Below are 16,235 nucleotides of genomic sequence, written 5' to 3'. Positions count from 1 at the left end.
TCCCTTTAGATACAAAAGGGAAACATTTATGAATCTTTATACAAAATTTCTTTGGCCAAAAAGTATGTATATACTTTTGTTCATCATATAACAAGGTAAGAAATTGTTTTAAGATATAGAAAACAACAGTTCTAATTTAAAGTAATTACTAATTTATAGTGCAATCCACTGATATGCTGAATGTCTTCTGCAAGGACCTCACTGCTCCTAACCGCTACTATTTGAACTCCCACTAAAAGCACTCAGTACCTTGCAGGATATGCTTATCATCTCAGGCGATTGAGTCATAGTATATTATTATTTAAGCCCCAGCAATTTACTGTACTTACTCTGAGGTCTCATCTACACTGGCACGTAGGGTATGCATAGTTACATGCTGCAGTGAAGCGCAGGCAGTGTCCACACTGCAGTGTGTAGCCACACATGGCAGTGAAAGGCTCTGATGGGGGGAAAGCAGTGGGTAGCAGCCAGAACCTTCACCCACCACAAAGAACTGCTCCAGCAGCAGGATGCTACACTGCTAAAAACTGTAGGGCATGTAGGAAGTCATGTAGGGTATATACCCTCAGGTTCTGGTGTGTCTTTACTCGCCTAAGCAGCGTCTCACTGTCTACACTTTATTTATACCTGTGCTGGGGTTATACAGAACATACTGTACATGTCACTGTAAATGTAGACATAGCCTAAGGGTATATATTGTAGGAAGTCGTCACTCTTTCGGGTGTGCCTTCTGAGAGCTTGGTAGAAAACTTCCACAGAATAAAATTTCTAAAGCCATGGGGTGCCTCACATAATCACACCCACAATGGAAACCACAGTGATTTCCAATGCCTGCAACTGTCAAGTTCCTTTCTGGGAGAGGTGAAAAATTATCAACTGAAAAACCTGCTCCAAAAAACAGATCCCTCAATTCAGGGAAGATGATTGGATAAGTGCTGAACTATATGTTACACCTTCAGAAATCAAGAATTACAGGTACTTACTTCTGTACCACATCCACTCAGTTGGTCTATTTGAGTAGACTTCTGTTTCACAGTCTGTAAAATAGAAGTAAATCAAGGGCATTCATGAAAACCCTTAGGTTGGATACTGACAAAATACTACATTTAATGACCAGCAAAACATACATCAATGTTAAAACATATTTAACCAGTGGTTAAAAAATAAAGGCAAATTTAACATGGAGATCTAATTAGTTCTCATTTTATAGAAACCGAAGGTATACTACTTATGAAACTTTTAACAAGAGTAGGCTTCTACAAGAGATGCCCTGCGTCAACAATAATCTGGGCAATTTCATTCTTCAAATTTAAATTGTCCTGCAACTAGAATTAATGCATTATTCTTCACTTTTTGTTTTAAACTGTTGCTATGTGAAGACAGGGTCAGTTTAAGATACCTAATTTGCACTTAAGCATACTCTTTATTTTCTTTTCTTTTCTGTTTTTCCAATGGTGAGATGTTGTATATACACTGGTGTTTATGACATAAAGTGCTTTGGGAGCCTATGAAACAAAAGGAACTAAATATAAATGTAAAATCATTTTTACATCCAGGTAGGGGTCACCACTATGGTCCTATTAAGATACATTACAAAAAACTGCACCTTTAAAAAAAAAGCATGCCCCCCTGGGAATGCCAGCCTTCAATAATCCTCTTGGGCACACACTCATCATTGTGCATAACCCTTTAGTAAACTATCCTCTCCTATCATAACCAGGTATCCACCGAACATCCACAACTACTAGCACTGGAGGGAAAAAATAGTCGGGTAAAGAGGTGTGTACGAGGAAGGAAAAGATGGGGGCAGCGGTACGGTTGCAGTGAATGGTCTGTGATGTATGGTAGTTAATAAATCACGTGCCTGTGGGTAGAAGAGCATTGGATATTTACTGTTAGAGGGTTAAATTTTTATTCCTTGCTTTTGTGAGTGTGGCAACCCTAAATTGACAACATACCTCACTGCATAATAATACAACAAGTATTAATAAATATCATGGACCTGCTCCTGAAGACCCATATATTCATAAGTCTAAGTTTACAAACGTGTTTGCTGTATTAGGGCTCACATAAGAACTACTAAATAACAATCAGTATATTATGCTGGTAATATATTCTGTACTGATTCAAGACAATTAGTTATTCATTTTTCTAAATATGAAATAATGCCCTCACTTCCTAATGCACTTCATGATTAAATCTGTGATATTATTAAAATGGTAGAATGCATTAAGTTCTATTCTCCCTAACATGAATTCTTATTGCTGTGTGGAATGTTTCATAATGCTCAGCAAAACGTTGCTCGTTTAGGGATATCTTTGGTTTTGAGAAGAACATATAAATATAGCTATTTAAAGTTCAGACACTGAAAGACTAAAAGCCAGTCCACTGTTTTGTGAGACAGTTAAAAACCAAAATGCAATAAAATGACCAATTAGCTATCTATGGTATTACCACTGATATTTCATTTAGTCCATCATTTTTTTCACTAAACACATATAAAACTATCACCTAATAATAGAATGGACCTTAGTTTGGTAATAAAAAGATAGTATTGTACTAAATACAGTATAGAATTTGTAAACTTTACAAATTACAATATATTGTTACAATTTATGCAGATGTTAAGAAATCTAATGTTATCTTTGTTACATTTGTGTTTGAAGGGCAAATATACCTAGTGAGAATTTTATTACATTTTTATAATTAAAAGTTTGTACAGTCCTGGTTTTTTCCTTACCTGAGCAAAATATATATGCTTTATTAATGCATTTTTCATTTCAACAAGTTGCATGTCAGACATTGTATCTCTGGCTTCTTGTTCAGCTAAAAGATGGTTCATCTGGTTATCTTCAGTAATATTTTGTATTTCATTCTGTGAAGGTCAAAAGATTTAAAACTTGTATATACAGAGACAGCTGTCTAGAACAACTCTACTTACACCTTTTTTCTCCTCTATAGATATTTTTGCATATATTTTTTATAAAGTTTATAAAATTATTTTGGACTAAAATAGGGGGTGAAATTAAAAGATAATTATTCCTGATTAATTCTCTGTGGACGCTCTTATTTTGAATTAGCTTAATCCAGGGGTTAAGGAACTCTTATTCCAAAATAAGAGTGTTCACACAGGGAGTTAATCAGGAATTGTTATTCTGGAATAACTCCTTGTCTAGAAAAGCCCCAATTTCATAAAGGGCAACAAAATATGATCAGATGTCAATCCCTTCCAGTGGCTGACTACCAGTGACGAAGCTCAACTGGCAACCTACAGTTTAAAGGTGTTGGGTCACCCTCAAAGTTAAGTATGATAGAATTATAATTATGTAGTAGTAGAAATAAAGATAGATAAAAGGTATAGGTATTGCAAAAAGTTATGAACATCAGTTCCACGCTGTTGAATTTCATTCTGTAACAAATGCAAGGCCAAAGTGCTAATTATTTCAGGCTGGTACAAGGAGTGAGCTAATAAACTATGCAAGGAGATAATAAGAATGGCCGGTACAGCACGAAGAGTCTGTGCTGGAAAATGATAAGAACTTTGAGAAACCAATGCTGTTCTTTGAAGCAACACCCTGACCCTCTTCCCCCATGGGGCCCCTTGTCATGCCTATGTAAATCTTTGTATCCAAAGAAGGAAAAATAGTGGGATGAAACTTGTTAAAACCAAAAGAGTCATGAGACTGTATTGTTAAGTAAAAGAATGAATGATGAGTGCATGGAATTGAAAGCCTGAAGCAGGGAAATAATTGGTTAGTAAATGGTGCCAGCCTAATCCTAAGAATTACAACCTTGGTATTGATGGGCCGAAGAATATGCAGGGTGGAGATAACCAGATGACTCCCAGAGGGCAAACCGGAATCCACCCAAAATGCATCAAGGAAGAACAAGAAGATAACACCTAGCTGTCATGGATGTACTATCTGCTGATTGATGGTCATCTCAATTGTAAATTCGGCATGATGAAGCAACTTCCATAGACTTGTATTGAACCAGACACCTATAAAAATTGGACCCAGGGACTGTGTTCTTTGAGTCTGGTTCTGCAACCACCCTCCAGGAGCATCGGATGCGCATCTGACAAAGACTCAGCTCCACTCTCGTGTCCATGCCACCTGGCCAATGACTTGGCACGAGCAACGTCTAGGCTGGTAACCAGAACAACCTCTTTGCAGAACCGGTGTGAATGTCTGTGTGTGTGTGTGAATGGATCTATATAGAAATTGCATATAGTAATGTTTTGTTGTATTTACAATAAACGTGGCATTTTGCCTTGTCCCTCTTTCAAGATCCTGTTGGTATCATTTTTATTAGTGTAACATAGGTTCCATATCTTATTAACCGGTACTCCAAGTCAGCCAGTCCTTTTAGGTCTTAAACTCTTCTCTTAGTAGAATCACAGTCTAACTACACACTGTTCCATACACAGGTCTTTTGGCAAAGCTACAATTTAGTCCATTGTTGTTATAAAATAATTACAAATTTAATTAATTAGATACTGTATAATATAGGGAAAATACATTTCATAAAGATTCAGTGCATGATTTTAACCAAATGTTAATTATTAATTTTAACCAATCGTTTAATCATTAATCCAATCACCCTTACTGTTCAAAATTTATGCCCAATTTCTGATTGAAGCCAGACAAATTCTAGTTTCCAGTCATAGGTTCTTTTATGCGTTTCTCCACTAAATTAGAGACTTTTAGACCCAATATTTTCTCCCTATGAAGGTACTTATACACTATAATCAAATCATCTCTTTTTTTTTTGGATAAACTGAACAGACTAAGATCTTTAAGTCTCTCACTGTCAGGAATTTTTCCCAGCCCTCAAAAGTTTTTGTGATATTCTTTTGTTCCCTTTCCAAACTATCAATATCATTTTTTAAAAACAGGGATGTGAGAACTGGAGGCAATTTTACAGTATAGGTGTCACCAATGCCACATCAAGAGGTAAAAATCACCTCCCCTACTTATACATCCATATTAGCCCTTTTTGTCACAATATCACACTGGAAGTTCATGCTGAGTTGCATGTCTATTATGACCCCTACATTCTTTTCAGAGTCACTGCTTTTCAAGATAGAATCCCCTATTCTGTAGATCTGGCCACATTCCTTGTTATTTGATCACTATTTGAATTTGACATTAGCTCTGAAGGAGTAATAAACTAGGGCTCAGTCCTGCAAGGTGCTGAGCACTCCAGCACCAATCCTGCTGTAACAAAGTGGTCTGCCCTGTTTAAGAGGTACTGGGGACTGTGGCCAGCCAAATTCTGTTACAGGAGCTCTGGAGCAGATGCTGAGGAAGAGTAAGTGGTCTTGGGCGAATAGTTAAGAGCCTAGGGAAACCCAGGTAACTGTATCTTTAAGAGACTGGGACCTCGTGGTTTGGGTGGGGCAAGGCTCCCCTTCCTTTCAGCCAACCAGGACAACGTCTGGGGAAAGAAAGTAGTAAATAAGGTGTCTTCCCTCATCAGAGAAAGAGATTCAGAGAGCAAGAAGGTTCCTGCAGGAGTCTGTGAGACACATGGTGAGAAAGGACTACAGTGGTGTGACCTGGCCTCCACGCTGTGGAGGGAGGCAGGAAGACTGAACCCCAGCAGAGATGCATGGAGGAAGAACTATTATGAAGGTTTTGTTTTTAGTTCTGTTTCTTGAAAGACTGTTGCCAGCTGAGGTGGAACCAGTGCAGAGCAATTTAAAGAGAGAGGGAGAAGCACAACACAAGCCCTGGAAGGAAAGTTGTATATTCCCTTAGCCAAAAGGGAAGGGTTTGGGTCTGCAGGGTCACTGGAAACTATGTGGAAAGAGTTAATATGTTAGACTCCAGAAGGGGATTCTTGTTTTAGATACTTCTGGTGGTGGAAAGTTACTGGACATTGAAGGTGGGGTGCCTACAGGGCCATGCCCTGCCATGAAGGGGTGTTCTGGAGATACCATCCCCGCTACTTCAGCAAAGCACTCAAATGTGTGCTTAACTTTAAGCATGAGAGAAGTCTTATTGGCTTATGTGCTCTTCATCAAGCACGTGTTTATGAACTTTGCTGATTTGCCACAGTGCCAAGCAATAGAGGAAACTGAGTTCATAATGACCATCCCATAGGAAGCTTTAATGCAAAATTCTGAAAACCATAGTATGACTTCAGACCACAGTGCAAAATAAGATTAGTGTAAGTGTACAGCTGTCACAATGTCAAGTTCAAGCCAAATGATTTCAGTTCAAGTGTGTGGAGATGGCATTACAATGTCAAAATGAAACCAAGTAATTTTAGTGATACACTGTTTTAAGAAGGATAAGATTCAGCCAAAAACAAGATGATAAAATGAAGGTCACTTGCCTGTAAGTGGAGTTCTTTAATGTGACTTCTTCACATGCACACTCCTAGGATGCACAGAACCTTTTAGTAGCTCTTATGCCCTTCCCTCACCACTCACTGTTCCTGAATGTTCTAAGGCTGAGGCTATAGAAGGGAGTGCTGTGCTCCAGCAATCTCCGTTCCTTCTATGACCTCCTCACATCCCCTCTTCCTCCGAGTCTTCACTTCATTTGTGGAAGGAGGGTGGAAAATGTAAATATGCAGCAGTATTCTCAAAGAACGCCAGTTCCAGTTGATCTAACTGGTTGATCTAACTTAACTAGACTGATTGGATAACTAGATAGCTAAGGTGGTACTGAGACCAACCCGTTCCAATGAAGCCAGGTCCGAAAGATCCAGTGAGTTTCCTGATCAATCTGCTGTCACAGTTAGAAGTAACAGAAGCCCCTGAAGTACAGCACCCCCTTTTATAGCCTTGCCATCAAAATGTTCAGCGACAGAGAGGGGAGATGCCGGAGGGGGGCAAGGGTGCTCCAACAGGCACTGCTATTCTGAAAGAGTGAATATGAATAGGCTACTAAAAAAGAATTCTCCTTTACAAGGCCTTTAAACTGAGTCTGTTCCCTACACCAGTCCTCTATTTATTTGTGATCTAACAGACAAAATCTAAGTATAGGTTTCAGAGTAGCAGTCGTGTTAGTCTGTATCTGCAAAAAGAAAAGGAAGACTTGTGGCACCTTGTTAGTCTCTAAGGTGCCAAAAGTCTAAATATGTCACAGTTTATAACCACTTAGATACTTGAAAGTTCTCTTAATAAAATCTCTCTCTGTAGCATGCTGGTTTATCATTGTAAGGTTGCATATAAATACCACATTAGATTCCTAGCATGGAAATATTCTGCATCCTTTCTTCCTTACATATCATCTTCCTCTAAGCCTCATGCTGCGGCCACAATTTTCCCTGGCCTAAAAGGACTGGATAACTAACTCCTCCTTGGGACAAATAAGGCAGATCCTAATTGGACTACAGAATCAATCCAAGTCAGCATGGAACACTCCCTGCAGGAGTCCAGGCTGTATCCAGCTACAACAAAATTAAAGGGGAGTTCTACCATTGGCCTCAATGGGAGCAAGATTCAAATGTACCATGTTCACTTCTTTTCTAGAAAACATTCCTAGGCCAAGGTTACAGAGCAGAAACTGAGAGCAGACTAAGGCCTACTCTATAATTAAAATGTATGTCAAAAGAGCTGTGGTACTCAGAGGTGTGAAAAATCCATACCCCTAAGCACTGTAGCCATACTAAATTAACCCCCAAATGCTTCTGCCAGCCTAAGTACTGTTGTTCAAGGAGGTGATACTCCTACAATAATGGAAAAATCCTTTCTTTTGCTGTAGGCTGTGTCTACGCTACCATGTTATACCAACATATTATATAGTTCCTGTAGTGCAGACACGGCCCCAGGTCTTTCACATAGTATTGTAGAACATTCATCACTTTTTTTTTTCCTAAAACTGTACTAAAGACTTAGCTTTGCAAAGTGCTGAGTGAAAAGCAAGACACGAAGTTGTGAAACTACAAATTTTGAGTCCCTTTTCAGTTTCATAACTGCTACAATATTACTAGGCACTGGTCCAAATTAACACTGGCAATCTGCCTTTGCTTTAATAAGTTTCTGAATCTTTACAAATTATGCTAAAATGTTATATGATCTGGACGAAAATGCAGGGTAAGTATAAGTTCATGCATGGGGGTGGGGAAGGTAAATTACTAAACTGATGTTTGAAGCGTGAAGGTACAGTTTTAATGCAGTTAAGTAGACATTGTCAGACTTGAAAAAAATCCACTTCCATTTGATATTTTTGTACTTAGATACTAGAAAAACAATTACAGGGGAAAAAATAGTTTTCATTTGGCATTTTATGAATAGCTAGTTTCACTGTTTTGTCAGTTGCATCGCTTTCATGAACTGCTCAAAGTGTATACCTGTAGCTCTAACAGTATGTTTAGAAGTAACAGCAGTGAATAAGCAGCAACTGAAGAGATAGTAGGCAGGTGTGTGCACAGAGAAAGAGGGTGCTTGGTGGTGCTGCTATCAGACCCAACCAAAAGCAGAACAGAAAACCTGGCTACACACAATCTTCTCAAGGACACTTAAAAACCCCCCCAAAAGTTAGCACATGCTATTTAAAAGGTGATCAAAAACAAAAACACACTAGTGCATTTTAAAAAAAGTTGACAGCATCCCTTTCGCTTTTGTTTATTGATTAGAACATACTGCAACTTTGACAATCCACTATTAATGAAGCATTAATTTCAGTTAAAAATATTTATTTTACTTACCTCAAAAAGATAATCCCCTATGTATTGCACAGGATAATATGGAGCCTCAAAGAGATGTTTCTCTCTCTCTATGCTGACACTTTTATTATCAGTGAATACATGAGTAACAGCTCTCACTTCCTTTTGTGGTGGATATATAATTGCCTTTCCAGCTTCTAGAACTCTTAAATAAATAAATAATAATAGTTTAAATTTGTTTTAAAAGTATTTTTTAATGCTCACAAGCTACAATGCACCCAAAATTAACAGAAAATGGGCAGGTATGAAGTCACACTTCCTTCCTTAGCAGGCTAACTGAGCACTTCAGAGCCCTGAGATAAGTACGTAACCCAACTAGATAGAACTATCTTCTCAGTTTAGAAGAGAATACTAATTTTCTTCATCTTTTAGGAAGCTTCTACAAGTGCATTTTTATAAAGATCAAAGTTAGTATTACAGTAACTATGGTTTATTGCAATACAGCTCAAGAGAATTAGTGGATCTTTATCTAAATAAAGAGGGATTTACTGAAAATGGGGAATTGTTTTCCTTACCTGTAAATTGGAACTTTCATAAGATATACCTACACTGCAGGAATGACTCCACAGCAGTACAGTTAGTCACACCTAATGTAATACCCAGACAGCTCAGTTAATGTTTCTGGCCTGCTACCTGTAATTGTTTCCCCATACACAACTTCAAAAGGTATACTGCTGCAATTTATACTTCTAAGAAAAGATCACCTACTTTTATCTCGCTCTCTCTCGCACACAAGCTAAGTTAGTCATAATTGAAGAAAAGCAGAAGAGAACAAAACAAACAAATAGTAGTGTTATGTACAGCTGATAGAGAGAGATCAATCCTTTTTAAAAGTTACTGGCACCTGTAGGACACTTGACTGAAAGCTATGTTTTCAGAAAGCAAAATATCTGCCTTGCAGTGCTTTTATGCATAAGTAAAGGGATGCCCAGATTGTTGTATGGTAATGTCTTGGGAAAAAATACAGATTCCCCGATGCACACAACTCCCAGTTCATTTGTCTTGCTGATGTAGTTGCTATTAAAGGTTATTTTCATTCTTAACAAATAGGGATTTGCAGAACCAGGTTAAGATTCCAGCGAGAGAACAGAATGTCTTTCAGAAATGCTGCAGGATGTATGTACCCAGACACTGAGGATGAGGGAAGAAAACTTGTCTCATTTTGTAAAGAGCACCTTAGTTGGCAAGCTAAAAGGAGAGGTAGTCAGCTGTGTCTCGCTGGGACAGCAACAAAGAAAGAGGAAGTGGAACAATGATAACTTGTAGTGGAATGGTAAAGCCACAGGTCAGGAATAGTGGTTGTTTACTTTCCCTGACAAGAAGGAAATTGGCTTGTTTATATCCTCTGCCATTAAAGCAATACTTAACATATTTTGCTTGAGAAGGGCACAGGACAGCTCAGTTTCCCCCTGCCAAGAAAGGAGAAACCATATACAACTTAATAAACTAGATGTTAATGGTTCTCTCTCTTTTGGAATGAGGTCATAGCCCACAATTTCTGGATGCAGGCTGACTACCTACTTACAAGGAAAAAGAAAAGGAAGTTTCAGTCTAGCAGTAACCTAGGTTAATGTTGATATGAGGATCAAAAGACCTCGAGGAGAAAATACTAGTGGTTATTACAGCCTGTCTTGAGGTAGTTTTAGAGAGCTACATGAGACCTGTAAGGAGCTTAGGCCATATAAGAATGAAAAAATTTGGTTTTGTCTTCAGGGGAATTACATTGGTCTCATATGAGCAGGAGCTGGGATTTTCAGATCTCTACTGTTTGATCTATAGAGATTAATCTGACAGAGGAACCTGCTGTTAAATGACAATGGATTACAAATATAAAATTAAGTTGGATTTCAATCTGCTTTAGAAAATAACTTGGATGAAAGCTGCAGCCGTGATCACTCTCCAAACTGATATGTCAGACTATTACCCTATCTTCCTTTAAATCCCTACAAGGATTCTTTCTATATGCTCATATACGAGTCATATTTGCTTTCCCCCTGCCTGCCCAAGTGTTGTAATTGCAACAAGAGTACTGACCTACTCTTAATTTCTTCCTGCTTCCTTACTCCTAAGCCTGGAGAAAAAAAAAAAAATCAAATATGACAGGTATATGTGCATATAATATTGCATAGCATCTCCTCCACAACCCTTTTATATTGTTTGTCTTTTTAGAATATAAGCTTTTCAAGCCAGGACCATGTCTACACCTAGGCCTAGTGTAATGGGGCTTTAATCTCAGAGCCTTTGTTGACTACCTAATAGATGCTTGAGCTCAAACTTGCTTGGTGTAAGGAACGGAGAGTCTTTAGCAGACCCTGATAACATAGCAATAAGTCACAAGAAGGTACAGATCATAAAGCTTTTAACATATATCATTAGTTGTGGGGCATGAGGCTGAAGGCAGAATTCCTTCAACCACCCAAGTAGTGCAACAATAATCACCTGATGCACTAATGACTTAACTAGATATTGGAATGAGGTTTTTTTAATTTAAAAAAATACTTTAATAAACATGAGGAGCAGGTATTATGCCCTATATTTTACTAGAAACTTTATCATAACTTTTAAGTGTTAAGATCCTTCTCACTCACTCCTATCCTTCAGAAGCCTACCTGCCCTGTCAGCAGCAGGATGTGGTCCAATGGCCACTTTCAGTTCACTTTATTAAAACATATGCATCTGTCAGGGTTTCCCCCCCACTCTGAACTCTGGTGTACAGATGTGGGGACCCGCATGAAAGACCCCCATAGCTTATATTCTACAGGCTTAGGTTAAAACTTCCCCAAGGCACAAATTGCTTTCCTTGTCCCTGGACGGTATTGCTGCCACCACCAAGTGTTTTACACAAAAATTCAGGGAAGGGTCACTTGGAATCCCTATTTCCCCCCAAAATATCTCCTCAAGCCCCTCTACCCCCTTTCCTGGGGAGGTTTGAGAATAATATATACCAACTAATTGGTTAGCAATGTGAGCACAGACCAGACCCTTGTCTTTAGAACACTGAAAATCAATCAGGTTCTTAAAAGAAGAACTTTATTATAAAGTAAAAGAATCACACCTGCAAAATCAGGATGGAAGGTAACTTTACTGAGTAATAAAAAGATTTAAAACACAGAGGACTCCCCTCTGGACTCAGCTTCACAGTGACAAAAACAGGAATAAAACTACCTTTGTAGCATAGGAAAACTCACAAGCCAAAACAAAAGATAACCCAATGCATTTCCTTGCCTTCCTTACAATTTCTGTAATTTTAGATGGATCATTCCAAGTATGTTTTCAGAAGATGTTGTACCTGCTTGGTCTCTCCCTCCATCCAGAGAGGGAACAACAAAGAGAACAAAAAACAAATCCTCCCCACCCACAGATTTGAAAGTATCTGCTTTTCTCATTGGTCCTTCCGGTCAGGTGCCAACTAGGTTATTGAACTATTTAACCCCTTCCAGGTAAGGCACTTCAGTACACCTGCCAAGGAGGGATTTTATGCTACTCTTTCCTTTATATTTATGACAGCATCTCAGAACTAGGTCTTAAAATATTAAAGAAGACCAGGTTTGTTTTAAAACAGAAAGTGGGATAGAAGTGGCTAGAGATCCCAAAAGGCCAACGGAGCACTTTTAAACTCATTTTTTCCTTCAGTCCCTTCTCCTCCCATCCACTCCTTTATCATCTCTGTCCCCTTCCTTTTGAATCTTCCCTATTTACCATGATGCAAGTAAGTTTTTGTGTTTTTTCAGTTCTGAGGCTGCAGCAGTGTACCACTAGGGAGCTGCTGCATGACTGTGACACAAAAAAGGCCCAAGTCAGTCAGAATGTGGCTTTACAATATGTCGAACCATACTTACCATATTATTTCACTCTTACCTATGAGACAGTCTTGTTTTCCTCTAGGATTGCCACTCTCATATAATAAAAGACAAGTTACCATCCCAGAGAAAAGGGGGGTAGTTTCACAATAGACTAAGATCACCACAGATCTAACTGTATTCCTTGCCCTTTTATCACACATCCCGCCTCTCCAAGTTCAACATGAGCATTTAGGCATTACAGTTTTGGGGGAGGAGGGGTCCAAAAATAGTGAGGGGAAAAACGTGGAACTAGACCAAGATGCCCTTATTTTAAAAATAATAATAATGGAACAGTTAGTAATGGAACAGTTTAATGGTATTTTCATATCTAAACATTTATCAAAGTTAACAAAATGCTAGATACATAGTAGACTGTAACATACAACTCAAAGAAAGCTTCATTACACAAATGAAATATGATTCTGGACATTTCATTTCAGTACCACAGAAAAATAAAAGAATGCATGAACTCTGAGCATATGAGCTAAGAACAAATCAGGGTCAGGGGCAGAGGAAGTCTTCCTAGGCTATTAATTTAAAATATGCATAAAACCATAAGTGCTATAGTTAACAATGTGGTAATAGTACTAAGTAAAAAGAAACTAAACTAGAAGAGAAAAACCAGCAATTTTTACTGTTCCAACTATTATAAATATGTGGAACAGTATGCCATGCAGACTAAAGCACTGGGAGTTGTTGCGGACCAAATTAATTGGGATGGGAGAGGGAGAACAACAATGTAATTCAGCTATATCAACTACTTTATCATTCATTATTTCAACTTTAAGTAGTATCATCCTACCTTGTGATAGAATCCCTTCGTTTATCACCTTCTTTCACAAGGAGGATAACTTTCCATCTGTGGAAGGCCCCTAAAGCACCAGAGCATGTTAGTTCTTCGCGCCATCTTTTAGGTGCAGATTGCATTTGAGGTGAATAATGGGAGCCTTTTTCAATTTTATATCCCCATTCGTAAGTTGTTTCATCAAGCCATCTGCCACTTTCAACACTATTAATTATGTAGTCCTTAGTTAGTATCCACTTTCCTAGAAAGCAAATTAACTGTTAGCCTCAAAAGATTTTTTTTGTACAGACAAATGGCAAATGAAGATCAAATATAAAATTAACTTCAAGCTCTCTCATTCAAATACCACAGTACATCTTTAAGTAACATTTCGAACAATTTTTCTTTCTACTCCAAAGTTCTCCTTTCCTAATATTTTAACATCAGAATTGCGCAAAGTCACTGGACATGGTAGTTTTGCTTTCTTCTAATGACATAGTATCCTCAAGCTCTTCCAGAATAAAATAATCCCAGACAAAAGAACAATCATGATATTAATTTGCCTCTCTAGATTTTGCTCCTGTGTCTTTTGTCTCAGTATCAACTTAGCCTTAGTATTCGTATATGATGTTTTACAATACACTGTAAAAATAGATTTCCTGACTGTGAACATTCTGTGAACTCAGAGAAAATGCAACAACTCTGTCAAATCACCTTTATGAATAATCTGTTTGGATGTACAAATAAAGGCACCCCATGCTAGTTTCTTATTTGAAGCCATAAATACCGGTACCACCAGCTAACAAAACTGTCTAAATTTTTAGCATACTAAAAGCACAGCATAGTTCATCCCTAAACTCTGAAAGTCTAGACATTTCTAATTGTGTAAGTTTAGTGGATACCAATATTAGGGGGAAACAATTTTAGACTAGTACTCCTTTCCACATCCTTTTCCCCTCCGTTGGCCTCACCTCCTCTTTCTGTATGTAAAGATCCTCCCTCTTTTCTAAATGTCTGTCTTTTCAGGTTCAGATCAGGAGTTGTGGTCCTCTTGTATTGAAACACTGCTTACTGCATACATTAAGTGAAACTGTGTGATCCTAATCAATTTCTCAGAACAGCAGGGTTACTGGTAAAATGCATCAGTGCAAGAGCACAGATGGTACTTCTAAAGGAGATAGCACTGGTTGTGGACATCTAATAGAAAGACACAAAGGTGCTCTGTACATAACCTATAGCTTAATAAACCCTTTGTCACCAATTCCTACTCAATAGGTTCCACGTAATTAAAAATCCATCCACATTGGTATGCTTGCTGGAACTCTCAGGGTGAGGACAAATACTGAAGGGGATTAGAATCTACTGAATCTAACCACACTCACTACAGTTTTACCAAGAAAAGGTGGTGGACATGCATGTCTCCCTCCCCGCCCGCAACACCAAAAAAACCCCAAAACTGTGCCTAAGGGCAATATTCAGCAATATTGGACATTACTAGGGAATGATTATGGGTAAAACTAAAAAGGTGGGAATCATACTTAGTGTTCTTTGGAAGATATATTGTGTCAATGTGAACTAGTGGTGGTAACAAGACCAAAATGCAGTTTTGCATCACTTTATCCTTTATGGATAGGGCCCTACCAAATTCACAGCCATGAAAAACACATCACGGACCGTGAAATCTAGTGTCCCACCATGAAATCTGGTCTTTTGTGTGCTTTTACCCTATACAATAGGGATTTAATGGGGGAGACCAGCTTTTCTCAAATTGGGGGTCCTGACCCAAAAGAGAGTTGCAGGGGGCTGCAAGGTTATTTTAGGGGGGTTGTGGTATTGCCACCCTTCTGTGCTGCCTTCAGAGTTGGGTGGCCAGAGAGCAGAGCTTTTGGCCCGGTGCTCAGTTCTGAAGGCAGTGCCCCACCAGCAGAAGCAAGGATGGCAATATTATACCATGCCACCTTTACTTCTGTGTTGCCTTAGCTTCCATCCAGGACAATCACATGATCCATTGTCTACAGCCAAGCCCTAAGATACAACCGCATTTGCTCCAATCCCTCGGACAGAGGCAAAGATCTACAAGATCTTTATCAAGAATTATTAACTACAATACCCACCGGGGGAAGTGAGGAAACAGACTGACAGAGTGTGACGGATACCCAGACATCACCTACTACAGGACAGGCCCAACAAGGAAAATAACAGAACACCACTGGCCATCACGTACAGCCCCCAACTAAAAACCTCTCCAGCACATCAGCGATCTTCAACCTATCCTGGAAAACGATCCCTCACTCTCTCAGACGTTGGGAGGCAGTCCAGTCCTCGATTACAGACAGCCCCCAAACCTGAAGCAAATATTCACCACAGAAACACTACCCAGGAACCAATCCCTGTAACAAACCCTGTTGCCTACCCTGTTCCCACATCTACTCTTGGGACACCATCAGGAGACCCAACCACATCGGCCACACTATTAGGGGCTCATTCATCTGCACATCTAATAATGTGATATATGCCATCATGTACCAGCAATGCCCCTCTGCCATGTACATTGGCCAAACCAGACAGTCTCTACATAAAAGAATAAATGAACACAAATCAGACATCAGGAATGGTAACATACAAAAGCCAGTAGGAGAACCCTTCAATCTCCCCGAACATTCAATAACAGATTTAAAAGTAGCCATCCTTTAACAAAAAACTTCAAAAACAGACTTCAAAGAGAAACTGCAATGCTACAATTCATTTGCAAACTTAACACCATTAATTTGACTTGAATAGGGACTGGGAGTGGCTGGCTCACTACAAAAGCAATTTTCCCTCTCTTGGTATTGACACCTCCTGCTGAATTATTGGGAGTGGACATCCACCCTGACTGAATTGGCCTTGTCAACACTGGTTCTCCACTTGTAAGGTAACTCCCTTCT

The 16,235-nt window shown here is 38.9% G+C and overlaps 1 protein-coding gene across 4 annotated transcripts in view; it reads right to left on the bottom strand.

The window, feature by feature from the left end:
• SLF1 (SMC5/6 complex localization factor 1) overlaps positions 1-16,235 on the bottom strand; it is a 74,871-nt gene that overhangs the window by 47,379 nt on the left and 11,257 nt on the right. For all 4 annotated transcript variants that reach the window (XR_013635789.1, XM_073344504.1, XM_073344506.2 and 1 more), the window contains 4 exons: positions 13,327-13,570; positions 8,665-8,827; positions 2,741-2,875; positions 984-1,037 (listed from right to left, as the gene is read on the bottom strand). Coding sequence is in view for 3 of the 4 variants with exons in the window: in XM_073344504.1 (XP_073200605.1) it covers positions 984-1,037; positions 2,741-2,875; positions 8,665-8,827; positions 13,327-13,570 (596 nt within the window). In the remaining variant the exon portion in view is untranslated. The remainder of the gene's footprint in view (positions 1-983; positions 1,038-2,740; positions 2,876-8,664; positions 8,828-13,326; positions 13,571-16,235) is intronic.

The sequence above is a fragment of the Lepidochelys kempii genome, chromosome 5, assembly GCF_965140285.1.
Source record: "Lepidochelys kempii isolate rLepKem1 chromosome 5, rLepKem1.hap1, whole genome shotgun sequence".
NCBI lineage: Eukaryota > Metazoa > Chordata > Testudines > Cheloniidae > Lepidochelys > Lepidochelys kempii.
This window is presented reverse-complemented; position numbering and strand designations above follow the sequence as displayed.